This window comes from Dermochelys coriacea, chromosome 1 (assembly GCF_009764565.3).
Source record: "Dermochelys coriacea isolate rDerCor1 chromosome 1, rDerCor1.pri.v4, whole genome shotgun sequence".
Lineage (NCBI taxonomy): Eukaryota > Metazoa > Chordata > Testudines > Dermochelyidae > Dermochelys > Dermochelys coriacea.
Genome location: NC_050068.2, coordinates 285516123 through 285533445, shown reverse-complemented (window position 1 = coordinate 285533445; position 17323 = coordinate 285516123). Strand labels below are relative to the sequence as shown.

At 39.9% G+C, this 17323-nt stretch overlaps 1 protein-coding gene across 2 annotated transcripts in view; it reads left to right on the top strand.

Annotated features, from left to right (window-relative positions):
• The window catches only part of TRHDE (thyrotropin releasing hormone degrading enzyme), a 340833-nt gene that overhangs the window by 296780 nt on the left and 26730 nt on the right, over positions 1 to 17323 (top strand). For both annotated transcript variants that reach the window (XM_038387780.2, XM_038387779.2), the window contains 3 exons: positions 4037 to 4184; positions 6740 to 6837; positions 7337 to 7444. In XM_038387780.2, the coding sequence (XP_038243708.1) occupies positions 4037 to 4184; positions 6740 to 6837; positions 7337 to 7444 (354 nt within the window). The remainder of the gene's footprint in view (positions 1 to 4036; positions 4185 to 6739; positions 6838 to 7336; positions 7445 to 17323) is intronic.

Here is a 17323-nt window from a genome sequence, read left to right as displayed (position 1 = left end):
TGAAGTTTCAAAGCTGTATTAAGTCAATGTTCAGTTGTAAACTTTTGAAAGAACCACCATAATGTTTTGTTCAGAGTTTGTTTAGAGTTCCATTGCCAAGGTCTTCATAACTCTGAAGTTCTACACCATGGAAAGGTGGGCTGGTGCTAAAATAGGGATGTATCCCATCGTCTATGACCTTACTGCAGTTTGGGAACCCCATTGCTGTAAATCTGTTCTGCACTTTGCCTAGAGTCACAGTCCTGCTTAGCAGTTGATGATTAATGGCCCTGCACATTTGCATGACAATGGCCCCCAATGGCGATTTTTCAATTCCAAAATGATTGCCCACTGACCGATAGCAATCTGGTGTTGCACGCTTCCACAGAGCGATCACCATTCACTTCTCAGCTGTCAGTCCAGCCTCATTCTGGTGTCCCTGCCCTGGATGGCTGGAGTGAGCACAGCACACAGATCCAGGAACATGGCCTTTCACACCTGAAAGTTCTGCAGCCACCGGTTGTCAACCCTAACCTGTATTAAGTTGTGATCCCACAAGTCAATACTTGTTTATCACACCCGTAAACTGTGCTTTACTATCTATAACTGCTACATGAATGCCACCAACAATGCTTTTCACTGTGTTTCACAGTGATCGGTCTGCCACAAAAGCATCATATCCTCCATTGCTGCGGTTCTTCCTGTGGCTTTGCAAATACTGGAGGATGTATCATCCGGTGTTTGCAACGCTCATGACAGCAGTGCAGAACTGTGCAGACTCAAACAGAGATTGTGGACAGTGAGAAGTGCCGCATGGGTTTGTGGGATTTTTTTAAACGTCTCAGAAATTGTGGGATATTGATGGCATTAAGGGATGGAGACAGTTGTTTGATGCAACCTTGACTCCTTGCTCATAGTCAGCCTTGCACAACTGCCCCACCATGCTGTGACTGGAAGCACCCCTGTATGCCCACTCTATACGCTATTGTAATAATCTTTGTAGAAAATATGCTTTGGTATCATTTGAAAACGAATATCTTGCTGTTCAATAGTGTCATCGTGAAATGTATATAGCAACATTATATATAAAGTTATGATATCCCCCTGTATGATTATTAGCATATGTTCAAAACTACATTGGCAAAGGTTATAAAACAGGCCTATCCTAAAAAAGGGAATGTGTGTTAACCTCAGTTTATATATAAGTAGTAAACAGGGCCAGCAAGACAGCATGGGGAGCAGGTGTCAGGAGACAGCAAATTTGTATTTCAGCAAACAGAGGTGGGGGAGAGAAAGCATGGAGCCTCCTTCCTCACCAGACTCCATGTCACCTTCCTCATCATCTGAATAAACTTTGATGGGTAATCTTCAGAAGAATCCACTTCAGAGGTGATTTGGACTACAAAAGAAAGGAGCAGAAAACCCCAAGCTCTCTCTTTTTCACCTAAAAAAGACAAAGGCACCTGCAACTTTGAGCCTCTGGGAGATCCTGAGGAAGGAAAGGGTCAGCCACTATCTTGCTGGAAGATGGTAGGTGAGAGGCCATCTTAAACAAAGCCTTGAACCAGAACTTGTTGGATTGTTTTAGTCTTTTAGATTCATTTTCATTTTATTTCCTTGTAACCATTGCTAGCTTTATCTCTTCTATATGAGTTCACCTATCTTCTTTTGTTTGTTTTATTTTTTAATATAAACTAATCCAGGGCTATGTTTAAACAGAACTATTTGTTAACTCTAGTTAACATAGCAAACTGTTGAATATTGACTCCTTACTGGGGCAGTGATAACTTTAAAACTGAGCTGTCCTGGAAAGGGCTGGACAGTGCAGGACACATTTTTGGGAACATTCGGAACTGGGTGTGTATTCGGTTCACCGTACAAGTAGTAACCAAAGCTTGTGGAAGCCAGTGTGTGTCTTTTGTGTTGCTGGCAAGCTGTTGGGGTCAGAACTGCTGGACCACGGCTGCAACCATACACAGACACTCAGGGTCTAACCTGCCTGCTGGTAAGCTACTTGTGAGCAGCCCTGGTTGGGAGCTACAATAGCAAAGCATTGTGAAGCGCCCAAGGTTGTGGGGCAGGCGGTGATACAACCACTCACTGGTTTGGATTGCACCCCATAATGTGACATGGATATTGTCAACATTTCCCAAAAGTCAATGTGCCGTCCGACAGTAAGTTGCATGCTAGGATACCTACCACACTGTGAATTGACATAAGCAATCCTGGTGATCATGCGCAGCACCAACTCAAACAGCCAAATATGCAAGCACACAAGCAATATACTAACTGCAGCGGCTTTATGCCAACGTAACTCACATTGACCAAAGACTGTAATTTAGACATTGCCTCAGATCTCTTCATACTTCCCATGGCCACCAAGTGGGCAAAGATGGCGTGGAACAGGATGGGGAGTGGCTGTCCAGGTTCTGGTAGGGAAATAAAATAAATCCTTTCAAAATCTGCAGTAACATCCTTCCTTCCCCAGAGCAAAAGAAGAACAGGGATGAAATTGTGTCATGAAGTGAGTTTTGGGGCACAGTGCCTCCTGGGCTACGAGTGTGGTGGTGTAGTTCACAAACAGGCCTTTGTTCAGGATTGTGCCAAAAGACACAACCCTAGCACAAAGATTTCAGTGAATTTACTCTGGATTTAAACTGGTATAACTGAGATCAGACTAGCCCCAGGTCTTTGCATAGCCTGTATCCATGGTCTCCTACACAGCACTTAATCTTTGTTTGCCTGTATGTATGTCTCTCTTCAGACAATTAGGGAAATGAAAGGGAACATTTTCATCCTATATAGGAAACAAAGGACTATGAAGATATTTCAAACCCTCTCCTATGTTGAACCAGTCCAGTCCTGAAAGTTTAATGAAAACAAAATCACTATTTCTTCTTGCTGCAGGCATAGAACTTCAGTGGGAGTTAAACACATACATCAAGAGAAGAATAGCCCTGTGCATTGCTAGAAAGTTTTCACCACAGAATTAAGTTTTACTATTGCATTTTAGATTGTTAAGAAATAAAGCAGTTCAAAAAGGTAAAATGAACAAAAATCCTGAAGCTTGAAGTATCCAGTATAGAATTTTAAAAAGAAACTTTTAAATGTTTGCAAAAATAAAAGGAGTACTTGTGACACCTTAGAGACTAACAAATTTATTTGAGCATAAGCTTTCATGAGCTACAGCTCCAAGGTGCCACAAGTCCTCCTTTTCTTTTTGCGGATACAGACTAACACAGCTGCTACTCTGAAACCTTTTAAATGTTTGTATATCTGCTACACTTTGTGTAAACCTGTAACTTTAAACAACATTCTTGAAATTCTGTGAAACTATTTCACTCACGGGATGAGGCTTTTTATGCCAATGAAAGGATGAAGCAGATATCTAACTGATTAATTTGTAAGCCAGTGAAAAAATTGAGTTTATATGAGAAGAGCTAACACATCATTAACTACTGTGATCCTTTTGAGTGCTGCTTCAGTTTAACAATATAATTTGTTCAAAAATGGTTTGCAATAGACATCAGACAAAGCTGCTTTTGGAGCTGTGGGATGAATTTTGAAACTAAAGCATGTCCCTTCACAATGAGTTCTTCTCAGTTACCCACGACCTGTCAGAATTTTCTGAGAAGCAAAATACCTGGGGTTGTTGACTTTGGTTAGACTGCATTCTGTCTACACTGTTGCAATAAAATACTTTTTCTTTCTTTCTTTCTTTCTTTCTTTCTTTCTTTCTTTCTTTCTTTCTTTCTTTCTTTCTTTCTTTCTTTCTTTCTTTCTTTCTTTCTTTCTTTCTATATTCAGCTACTTTACTGTTTGTATTTTTTAATAGACACTGGGTTCTATTTAAATTAGGGATATTGGCATCCATTAAAAAGACACTCAACACATAAGAGTTGGGTTTTTTTAATAACACTGACTTTCATTTCATTATAATGTGATGTATTTATCATGCTTTTCTGCCATTCATTTGAATATGAAAAACCCTCATTTTTGCATCATCATGTACCTTCCCTGGAAATAATAATTAACATGAACTTCTTTGACTGTGCAGAGCTGGCTATTTGCCTCAGAATATTCCTCTGGAGATTATCAGATACCTTTCCGAGGAGAAGGATTTTCTGCCTTGGCATGCTGCCAGCCGAGCTCTTTATCCTCTAGATAAATTGCTGGATCGCACTGAAAACTACAACATTTTCAATGTAAAAAATATATTCTCTTCTTTTCTATTGTCCTGAGATGAACTAGTCCCCAGTCAGTTATTGTAACTGATCTCGGGATAGTAACTTTCTTTCTAATTATTTTGTATTTAAATGTAGCAATTATCAAACTTAGGTTCATTTGCATTTGAACAGTGATAAGGGCTATTTGAGGCATATATAATGAGTAGAAGGAAACATAGCTGTTCTTTCTATAAAATATTATGACAAATAAGTTGTTTGTTAAAAAACAATGTATATCCCAAATTCTATAGTTCTCTGGAGCCACTGGACTACACTTTCATTGAGGCCCAAAATAAGCATGGACAGAAAATGTGCTCACAGAATTTAGCAGGATGCATGCAGTTGAAGTCTATATTGTTAGTCATTATTTTCATCCTGAAAGGCATAGTGAAGTCAATGCATTTCCCTTAATTAACAAGGGTTAGATCACAATTGAGTCAAAAACCCAGTCATATTTGGGACCAGGGGAACAACAGGAGCAGCAAACAGTAGATAATCCAAATAGACATGACAAACATTTTAAAATGTTACTTGAAAAAATGTTGCTTAATCTTGAAGCATATTTGTTAAAAGGAACATTCTGTATGACACAGACTTTAATCATATTTATTAACAATTATAACCTGGATTACACCTGTGTACTGGCAGTGAATTTTATGTACTCTGCATAAATTGAATGCCTAACCATATGTGCATAATTTTATAGTACAGTTGAAATGAAGAAACTACATAAAGTCTGGTATATTTAAGGAGACATTTTTAAAATACACCCAGATACATGCTGGCATGGAGAATTTATATAAGGAATATATTACAGATTAATAAAGAAATACTGGAAATGTTTCTTCATGAACCTATGATCTGGATCTAGCTCCACACCAGACAGCTCTCATGTAAAATTACACTTTTTGTCTTCCTAGTCTATCATTACCTTCATTGAAAAATCATTATTAAACAGTCATTGCTGTTTCACTTTTAGACATGACTGTGTAAAGAGAATACAATTTTAATAAACAAAGATGGTAAAATTAATTTCAGGGTTGTGTTTTACCACTACTGATTCTTCCTGAAATCTGAAAGCAGAGTTGATGGCAGAAGAAATATAAACTCATTATAGTCACAGAATAACTTATATGCTTGAGAAAGCTATCCTGTGCATCTCCTTTGGTTCTGTAATCACACACATATGCACGTGCATCCATAAAAATAAAATGGATATTTAAAGCAGTGAATTCCAGTGGCAGAAAATTATGCTGTGAGTACAGTGGCAATAGTCTACTTCATAACTTTTAGCTGAATGTAAAGATGCCTAATGTTCAAGATGTGAGAGTAAAATAAAACATGTCTTGTGCTGTCTTTGATATTTATATACAGCAACAGCTAAATGGATATTGAAATAGTGTCATTAAATAACCCAGTCATTAAATAACCCAGCACACATTGTTCAGTATTATTAGATCAGTTGGCTGCACCTGTATAATGGTTTCGCTGTAGTGATGAAAGTAAAGATGATCATAGCTAAGGCTACGATTTGGTCACAGGTGTTTTTAGTAAACGTCACGGACAGGTCATGGGCAATAAACAAAAATTCATGGCCCGTGACCTGTCCATGACTTTTACTAAAAATATCTATGATTAAATCTTGGAGGGGATACTGGGGGAGCGTGGGGGGCTACTGCTGGAGGGGGACATGGGGGGTGCTGCTGAGGAGGGCTGGGGAGCTGCTTCTGGGGGAGATGTGCCCGGGGCCAGCGGCACTAGCTGCAGAGCCACAGACTGCAGCTGCTCTGGCCCACTGCCTGGTGACCACTGCCAGGGGCCGCCAACCACAGCTGCTCCGGCCGGGCAGCTGGGGACCACTGCCTGGGGCCGTGGACCATAGCTACCCTGGCCATCCGTCCCGGGAACGCTGCTGGGGGCTGCCGGAGCAGCAGCTGGTGTGGCTGTCCCAGGGGCCACCTGAGTAGCTGGCCCTGGAGCCCACTGCTTGGGCGGCCCTAGGGTCAGCCACAGTGGACCCTGGAGAGGTCACGAATGTTGCAGAAAGTCATGGAATCTGTGACTTCCGCGACCTCCATGACAGACTTGGAGCCCTAATCGTTGCTATCAGTTACCTCACTACGTATGTGTTAAGTGTGTCTCTTTAAATGTTTAATGATGGCCATTTTTCAAACATTCATTATGAAGTCAAGTTTGGCTTAGCTAGAGTAGGCATTAGCCTGTCCTAGCTCCAGTAACTCTTCACCTTTGTACTGTGAGTTCAAAATACAATTAAAGTAAACAATTTATAAACTGCTGTATTCTTTATCATTAAATTGGCTAACCCAGTAGACCCAGTCATGTTCTGTAGATTCATCTTCCATTGAAGTAAAGAGTGGGATTGCATACAAAAGCATTGCAATACAAGATCCAAATCAAAGAATTTTGAAAGTGGGACATTATTAAAAACATCAACAGTATTTCAACTTTGAACTGAAAAATTAAAAATAAAGTTTAACTCTGAAAATATATTTAACCTTTTTTTTTTCTTCCAGGAATATATTTTAAAACAAGTTGCAACGATGTACCTCAAACTTGGATGGCCAACAAATAATTTAAACAGATCCCTTGTTCAAGCAGCCTACCAACACGAGTACTGTTTTATTTCTTTATTAATTTTCACCGGAGATAGTTGTAGTAAAGTGCTTTCCCAATACTTAATATGAACTTCAGTGTCATGAGATACCTTTCTATCCTTTTCCTCCTTTTTATTTCTCCTCACTTGGGGGGGCTAGGTGCTGTGAATCAGTTTCCTCTGCCTGGAATTTTGAGTACAAAGACATGTTCTTGTTAAGCTTTAATTTAAGTGCTGGCTCTATTGGAGACTTTGGGATTTGAACTCATGAGGCCATTGAATTTAATAGGGCTGTGTGAATGATCCATGGCCTTTAATTAAAAATTGTAACTGTAACAACATAGTACTTAGTTGTTACTCAAAGATATACAGTTACCACATCTTTAATGTTTTGTTCAATTAAATATTAACAGCTCCTTATAAGGAAGGTTAGAATATTTTCTTCTGAGAATTTCAACACACTTATTTATTAATGTGACCTCATTAGTGTCTTCATTTGTGTTTTGGACTAACCCAGAGAATTGCGTAGAGAAGTCATCATGTTGGCCTGCAGCTTTGGTAATAAACACTGTCACCAACAGGCTGCAACGCTAATCTCAGATTGGATTTCCAGCAATAGAAACCGGTAAGTGGAACAAAAATGCATCTCTCTTCTACCCAACTCAGAACTATTATAGTTTGAGCGTGTCTCTTTAATACACACTTTGTGCATACAGGTAAAAAATGAAGCAGAAATCATCAGCTGTCATTTAAAGCATTGTTCTGAGGCTGCAGAGCTAGAAGGGGTGGGAAAGATCTCTTAGTTTGTGGATGGGCAAGTGGAGCCTGTGTGGCCTCCTCCACTTCCTGAGAAAAAAAGGAGGTTGATTTTAAGGAAGGATGTAATGGAAAAAAGAGAGGATGCTTGGTAGATGAAGGCAGGAATAAGGGCAACATGACAGAAGGTGTGAAAGGAGGAGTGCAGTAAATGGTTTGAGAAGACCTGAAAGAGAGAGGGAGGAAAAGAGATGAGGAAATGTGGTAGAGGGGTACATTATGTAGAGCTTTGTAGGTCAAGACACAGAACTTGAAAGAGAGGCAAGAAGCTAACAGAGAAGGAATTGGCAACCTTTGGCACGCAGCCCATCAGGGTAAGCCCCTTGGCAGGCCGGGCCAGTTTGTTTACCTGCCGTGTCCGCAGGTTCAGCCAATTGCTGCTCCCATTGGCTGCAGCTCGCTGCTCCAGGCCAATGTGGGCTGCGGGAAGTGGCGTGGGTCTCATTAGCCTGGAATGGCGAATCATGGCCAGTGGGAGCTGCGATGGGCCAAACCTGTGGATGCAGCAGATAAACCGGCCTGGCCCGACAGGGGGCTTACCATAGCGGGCCATGTGCCAAAGGTTACCGATCCCCTGTAATAGACGGATTCAAGGAGGGGTAATTAATAGGAGCAATGAGGGGCATTAGCAGCAGTATAATGGACAGGCAAGAAATATAGGAGACAAGCAAACCAGTCAGAGACTTATCTAATTCAGGTGAGAATTGTCAGGGCATTGACAATGTGCAAAGTGTGTATGTAAGTTCAGAGTATTAACAAATAAAGTAGCATGATTATTAAATCATGCAGTTATTCATGGAGAGTAAGGCAAGTACAGGTGAGGACCACAGCTTTCTTGTGAAAGAATCATCCTTTTTTTCATCTGGTGGAAGGCAGGAAACCAGTTTCCGCATATCACAAAATCTGATGTTTCTGATGAATCTGATGTAGGTAAAATATTTGATTTCAGGTGAAGTTTTCAAAAGCACCTAAGTCCCATTTTAAAAACTAAATTAGGCACTTATTTTCTAAGGTATTTAGGTGCATAAGGATGCCGATAGGTGCCAAATGGGATTCTCAAAAACACCTAAGCATTTTAAGTGCCTAACTCCACTAAAATCAAGATGATTTCCCATTGAAACCTGCTTAGGCACTTTGGAAAATGCCATTAGGTGTCTACATAAATTTGAAAACCTGCCCCTAGGGAAACGTCTACTACACGGCAAGCAGAATCCTGAAACAGCAAGTTACAAAACTCGGATCTACAGCTCCTGGTGGTAAAAATGGCTGTGTAAATATTGGGGTTGGGCTTTCAATCCTAGGGAGGGGAATGAGCTTCTGAGCCCAAGATCCAGCCTGAGCCCCAAAACCAACACTGTTATTTTTAGTGCTGTAGTGTGAGCCCAAGTTTGTAGAGCCAAGCTCTAAACCTCACTGCCACTGGTTTCTGCTCGCCATGTAGACATACCCTTAGTGACTTTGAAAATGGGATTTAGGGCTAGATTCACCCTAAGGGAGTTACAGGTTTCAGAGTAGCAGCCATGTTAGTCTCTATTCACAAAAAGAAAAGGAGTACTTGTGGCACCTTAGAGACTGACAAATTTATTTGAGCATAAGCTTTCGTGAGCTACAGCTCACTTCATCCGATGCATTCAGTGGAAAATACAGTGGGGAGATTTATATACATAGAGAACATGAAACAATGGGTGTTACCAGACTGACAGAGCCAGAAGCATACCCAGAAGTCACCTACTACGGGACGGGCCCAACAAAGAAAATAACAGAATGCCATTAGCCATCACCAATCAGCCCCCAACTAAAACCTCTCCAACGCATCATCAAGGATCTACAACCTATCCTGAAGGACGACCCATCACTCTCACAGATCTTGGGAGACAGGCCAGTCCTTGCTTACAGACAGCCCCCCAACTTGAAGCAAGTACTCACCAGCAACCACACACCACACAACAGAACCACTAACCCAGGAACCTATCCTTGCAACAAAGCCCGTTGCCAACTGTGTCCATGTATCTATTCAGGGGACATTATCATAGGGCCTAATCACATCAGCCACACTATCAGAGCCTCATTCACCTGCACATCTACCGATGTGATATATGCCATCTTGTGCCAGCAATGCCCCTCTGCCATGTACATTGGTCAAACTGGACAGTCTCTATGTAAAAGAATGAATGGACACAAATCAGAGGTCAAGAATGATAACATTCAAAAACCAGCTGGAGAACATTCATATCTCTTTGGTCACTCGATTACAGACCTAAAAGTTGCAATTCTTCAACAAAAAAACTTCAAAACCAGACTCCAACGAGAGACTGCTGAATTGGAATTAATTTGCAAACTGGATACAATTAACTTAGGCTTGAATAGAGACTGGGAGTGGATGGGTCATTACACAAAGTAAAATTATTTCCCCATGTTTATTTCCCAGCCCCCACTGTTCTTCAGACGTTCTTGTCAACTTCTGGAAATGGCCCACCTTGATTATCACTACCAAAGGTTCCCCTCTCCCCCGCTCTCCTGCTGGTAATAGCTCACCTTAAGTGATCACTCCCGTTACAGTGTGTATGGTAACGCCCATTGTTTCATGTTCTCTATGTATATAAATCTCCCCACTGTATTTTCCACTGAATGCATCCGAAGAAGTAAGCTGTAGCTCACAAAAGCTTATGCTCAAATAAATTTGTTAGTCTCTAAGGTGCCACAAGTACTCCTTTTCTTTTTCCTAAGGGAGTTAGGCATTGCTTTTAAGCACCCTGCTGCCTAGTGGAATTTACAATCCCAAGTGAGGCTGAGGCATCCATGCTTCGCAGACATTGCATGGGGAGAGTTAGGCGTCTAAAAGAGAGATTAACAGAAGCCATCAGTCCAAGCCGAGAGCTCCCTAAACCTCACGCCTCAAAGGGGGTTAGGCATCTAGCTCCAGGCTGAAAGGAGGTGCCTGTCTTTGATCAGTATTCTCTGGAATCAGACACTTAAGTCAGGTCAGTCCTTTCACATGGAGGTTACCCCTCCCCTTATTGCCAAGTGGTTAGGGAACTCACCTGGAGGTTGGAGATCCGGGATCAAGTCCTTGCTCCAAATCAGTCAACGTGTCTCCCACCTCCTAGGTGAGTGCCCTAACCACTGGGCTGTTTGGTATAGGGGTTTACCACCACCACCTATAGGGTATGGATTGGATTCCACAGATGAGAGAGGCAGAAGGATGCCTAGTTTGTGAATCCTGGCAGGGCTTAAGCATGAACTAGGCGCTGAGCAGCTCAATGGCTTCAGAATTTAGGCAGCTTTGTGCATGGCCACTAGCAGAAATATAGGCACCTAGGTAACTTTACCAATTGTAATGTCAGTGCTATAGACTTAGGTGGCAGCTGAATGGTGGTTTTGTGAATTCCATTGGTGCCTAGATGTTGGATTTAGGCACTTAAAATGGCAGGTACACACCTACGTCCTACTTTGAATCTAGTCGTTAGTCTTGAAAAAAGTACCCAGAGTCTATGAAAATATGCCCCAAACTCCAAAAAGAAAGTGTTATTAAAGGATTTATCAGGTTAATTCTGTATGAGGAATCCAAGCACGCACATTCTGAAGTGAATCCTTATCAATATCAAAATTAACAAACATCAACAATGCTAGATACATAGCTATTCAAAGAGGAAAATGCAAAGAGAGAATCACAGGAAACAATCTGCAGAAGTAATTTACTTAGATACTCATTTGCAACAGCAAAATTAGTTAATCACATTTAATATAATCTATTAAAATGCACAGCAGTAGATAATACAATGTATAAAAGCTGTCACCCTGGAAAGCCATCCCCTCTTCCTCCCCTCCTCCCAAAGGACTAGAGAAGAAGGAGGCATAAAAAAAAAAGCTTATTGCTTTGCTAACAATAGCGAGAAAGGAAAGGAACACATTTAAGGAGCCTTCTGAAAATTAATCTTACCTTTTCCACAAGGCCATTCTTGGGAGCCCAAGATTGTGACTGCTGGAGCACAATGAATGTTATGATAAAGGTATCAGAGCAGGGCAGAGGAGGAGAAGAAATACCAGCCAGTTAAAGCAATACATTTCTGTAAAGAAACTGGACAATTTTGAAAAATAGCCACCACAAATAATGTAATTATGGAACAGGGATTGACATCAGATGATAAATAAGGGTGCAACTTGCAAAGAAGACAGATTTCTTTTATTTATTTCGTAAGATTATAAATTCAGATCTTTTCCCCCACCCCAGAAATTGCCAATTGCTGTTCTCAAAACAGTCACCATTTTTGAATATGACTAACACATTGACAAGCTGATACCATGTCTGCTCATTGTGGAAAGGCATCACAAAGGTCACTTATTGCAGTTGAGAAACTTTCTGCCATTTTAGCAGCTTAGTAGTCATAAAATTAACTTATACTTTACAGTACCAACATTTATATAGATTCAGCAAGTCTATTTTTGCTCGTACAGTAGTATGGCGATATAATGGTTCAGCTTTCTGCCATATCACCAGAATTCTATTATTACCAATAATAATAATGATTCTGTAACAAGAATTTAGTTAACATGGTGTGAGAGCCAGAACACACTCCCTTAGCTGTGTTGGCTAATATGAGTATAATGGGCAATAAAGTACTACTTGGAATACATACAATGAACAGATATTTAATTAGGTGCCATTTTTATATTGTCATCTTTGTGATCATAACTGTACTTCACTCAGTTTGATGCAATATTCTTATAATATCATGTCCTTAAAAGCTATCTTTTGTTTTGTACTCTCAGTTGCAACCATAGTATCTCAGTACCATTCTCTCTGCATGTATCTTCTCCTACAGAAGGAGAGACTGCTGTCTCAATGGCAGCATTCCCTTCCTTTCTCCAGATCATTTTGACAGTTCTCCACAGTGCTAAGAAAAGGCCACTGGAGGTAGAGGTATGCATCATCTCTCCCTCTACCCAGTGTTAACAACGAATGAAGTTAATACGGCCAGAGACTATATTTACTGTTCTTAGAGAATCATTTCCACAAAGCCGAACAAAGTGGTCAGGCACCTGTTGGGAAATTCCAAGCAATACAGTTGCAGTGGAGTCACATTGCCAGGGAATCAGGGCAGACCTACAGAGGGCCAAGAGCTGATCAAAGGAGGCAGAGGATCTCTGCATTGGTGCACCACTTCCCTCAACAAATCTCCAATATCAGCAGCATTTGTGGGTTGGCCTCCCAGTTTGTCCCCTAGAGATTGGGCAATGCTACCTTCAATAAGAGAACTCAAAAGAAACTTTGAGGGGAAACTTACAGTGTTTTCTGTCTCCTTTGTGGTATTTCCACATAATGAGTACAGTCTGACTCAGAGTTTGCTGAATATTATAGTAAAATAAAGGCAATGTTGCAATGCTTTGCCCTGAATGATCTATTCTGGAAGCTGGAGTGGCTAATCCAAAGAGCTGATTTACAAACGATGCAAATTGGGAAGTATTGAAAATTCTTCGGAACATAAGAGTACAAAAGAATACCAGGGAGGTAGATTGATATCAATCAAATGAAATTCAATACAAATATAAACTAATATTAAGTTAAACTTTTATGACTGTGTAAATTTACAGGCAATGGAACAAGTTGCTAAGAAGGCTATGGAATCTCCATCACTGGACATAGTCAAAGTCAGAGTGAACACACATCTAATTAGGAATGGTTTAGGAAAGATAAAATAAATCTTGCTGTGATGCTTGATTAGATGGCTCTTTAGAGGTTCTTTTCATCCCAAATGTTTATGTATTTTACTTGCATAGTTTAATTGTGAGTTAGGGGAGGGCAATAATCAAATACAGTAACATGTACCTCGATACTGTTTGCATATTTCTGAAGGTTTCCTAGTGATACTGTTTAATATGGTAGGTCCAAAATTAATTACCATGTACTCTTCACTCCAGGAGATTGAAATAATTATAATAATCATGTATTTACTATGCTTTGTTCTTTACCATGTAAATAAGTTACCACTGCTGATCAAGATAACACAAGAACTAGGTTCATAACACAAGGACTAGAGGTCACCAAATGAAATTAATAGGCAGCAGGTTTAAAACAAACAAAAGGAAGTATTTTTTCACGCTGACTGTTTTCACAGTCAATCTGTGGAACTCCTTGTCAGAGGATGTTGTGAAGGCCAAAACTATAACAGGGTTCAAAAAAGAGCTAGATAAGTTCATGGAGGATAGGTCCATCAATGCTATTAGGATGGACAGGGATGGTGTCTCTAGCCTCTGTTTGATAGAAACTGGGAATGGACGACAAGGGATGGATCACTTGATGATTAACTGTTCTGTTCATTCCTTCTGGGGCACCTGGCATTGGCTGCTGTCAGAAGACAGGATACTGGGCTAGATGAAACTTTGGTCTGACCCAGTATGGCCGTTCTTATGTTCTTAAGCTCAACAGTGAATTGGCCAGTAGTACTTACATTTGTAGCTTGTAACTTGAAAAGTTAAATATGTTTTGGGGTTAAAACTAAATACAAAATTAAAGAAAATAATTATATCTCCCAGTGTTTTAGTCTTCTCTGTTAATACCAACAATATTGAATAACACCATTAGACTTCCAGGCACAACACTATTACTTTCACACCTTCTTTACAAAAAACATACACTAATCTACATGAGATGAGTGTTCATGAGGTTTAGAAGGACATTCTCCACAAGTCTGAGAATTTCATCTATTCTATGGGAAATTCCATTCTGTGACACTAATACACTACTGCATTGGTTCGCCAATAGCTGATCTCATCTCCTGATACTTGTGTCCTAAAATAAATGATGCGAGAAAGAGATTGCAGCCATTTCTGTGGCTAAAAAATTATGATAATTTAGAGTGCAAAATGCTTAATGACAGTACAACTCTCAGCCACTCTGCCAGGAAAGAATGGCAGAGCATGACTCAAAGGACACATTTGGCCACAAAGGCATCGAACCAAATAGCCAGCCTTGAGTAACTGACTCCAAGGAGTGTCAATGGAGCTGATTGTTGATTCTGTTCTAGGACTGTACAGGATTTTAATCCTATCAAGATCTAACAAAATAAATTTTATATGTAGTTTTTGTTGAAAATCTGAGAGCAAATTTTAATGTAAGATTCACTTTCCTTTTAATTATTAAATTAATACAGAACTGATATTTTTATATAACTGATTGGCCCCACTTCAGTTTACTTTAGGCCCCACAAATGCTGCTGATGGTGCTTAGCATGGCAAACATGATCTTGCTGCAGTAAGATGAATACATACTTCCATAACTGGACAAGAGTGAAGCCTCTATGAGGAATAAGAAACATTCTTTATACAATCATTGAAATTAGTGTTGTCGATTTAGGAGTGGGGGTCGTAGAATTCAAGATACAGACAAATGCTATGCATCAGAAGCTACCGCCTGCTGAAAATTAAGATGTTTGCTGCTACCTTCATTTAACTGGGATGATCCCTGTGAAGCTCTTTCATGTGTGAAGAAATACATTACTCACACTCTGTAGTTACGATAGCATTGTAGTTCAGCCTAAAAAATTAGCAAAATTACCATACAAAGTCTGCCTGAGCTTGAGAATCAGCCTTGTTAACCTCTTTAACCTCCGTAATGCATTGGTTTTGAAGGCAAAACACAATTTTAACAGCATTAGCATTTGCAGCGTTTCTGCTTTGAATACGTTCTGACCTCTAAAGCTCAGGAAGAAATGTGCAGAGGACAATAGTTTATAAACTCCTGAAGTGTGATGTCATAGTAAATGATGGCTTGTAAGCATCTGCCGTGACACCCTAAGGCATGACTTAGTGAAGCCCACTGGAAAGGGCATTGAATATTCAGAGCCAGTCACCAATGGATTTTCAGATTTTTCCTTCTTTTGAAATGTAGCCCATTCCTCTTCATCTAGATTCAAATAGTTGTAGGACTAATTGCCTGACTTTTTTTCACAGAAAACTGTTAATACATGCATTTGTTTTATTTGATCCAGTATCAATTGGAGTAACATGCATTGGGTTTTCAATCTCCTGGCTATCACCATGCAGAATAGAGATCAGAGATATTTAGGGTACCTGTGATTTGAGAACTATCATGATTAACAGACTACCTACACTTACTATCACATATTGAATCACATCTTTAATACAAGAAGATTGTAGGCTGCTTCACATTCCTGATTGATTAGGTACCTACGATTTTAGATTTAATTTGTCTTTTACTATTTATACTATTGTTTTTCTGTACTGATTACTTTGATCATTCTCAACTACTTACGATATTGGTCTGAAGCTATGTCCAGTGGCAACAGCTGGGGGTGTCCAATATTTTTTGTTATCCTGTTTTCACAGGACTCAAACTGGGTAAGTTTAGGGCTGCATTCTGATAGTTAAAGAAGAAAGCTTGAAACCACTTATACATTTGGCATTTCTTGGCTTGCATCTGAGACTCTCTTTTAACTAAAATTTACTTCTAAGGTTAGCGACATTATTCTGATCTTGGAACCTTTAATCAACTGGTTATTGACATGGGTGTTGTCTTATAGGTTAGCCCAGCTGATATAACAATATTCAACTTTTTTAACACTTTGTTTTCTTTGTTATATTCTGAGTATCCTTTTTGTAGTTCTCATGGGTCAGAAGGTATGATCCAGGATAGGGAGGCATATGGTTAATTAATTACTGAAACAACTTCCAGCAGAGTAGATAATATTTACAATGATACGATGAACTGACCCTGTCAAAATAGAATATTGTCCAGCATCTTTTCCATAACACAGTGGTCACTGAACTTTTCAGAGGGCACTGTTCCAACTTCATGGGGAAGAATAAGTAGATCCTGGATGCACATCTGTTCTGATTTTTAACCACAGGATTCCTGATAGATTTCATAGCCATAAAGGACATTTTATGAAAACAAACTATATAAATATAATAAATTTAAATTGCATAAATATAATTTTGAAGGGTTCAGGAATGCCTGTGAGCCAACATACTTAAATATCTTACTCCAGGCTTCCCTCCCATGAAAACAAAATCTGTAGAAGAGAAAAAATACTTTGCAGTCTCCACAAGTTCACATCATGGTGTTGGCCCCATAGGCTTCCCTGACAGGAGAAGGATTGCCACCTTGAGTAAGTAGAAAGAGAATGTTCGAGAAACCTTGCAAAACATGGATTGTCCTTGCATTCTGTACCCTGGCCTTCACATTCCTCTCTACCCCCAGGTCATATTTCCCACAAAAGTCATCTTGACATTTACGTTCCTTCTGTGTCTACACAATAAACCACCTCTGCAGGGAACAGAAGGAAGTTAATGTTGGTCTACTGAAAACCCATAGATCTCTGGCTTTGTCTTGTCATCAGTACACAGATGTTTCCATAGGCCCCCTGGGAGAAGGTATGCCATGAAACAGCCATTCCCCTCCCCCTCATAAGTTTCAGGTCATTAGCACCCATTTTTGCACATCTTGCTTCCCCTTTACACCACAGAATATAGTATCCTGAGATCTAATTATCTTGTAAGAGATGTTTTTAAATGTATCCATTCAGCTTGGAGCTTGTCCAGTAGTTTCCACATTTGTTATTTCACAGGGTTTCACATATATCTGAATGCAGTGTTAGAGATATTAATTTTCTCTATATCGGTCATAAGAAAGGTGCAAGTAATGAAGTAAGAATGTCATCAGTCAGAT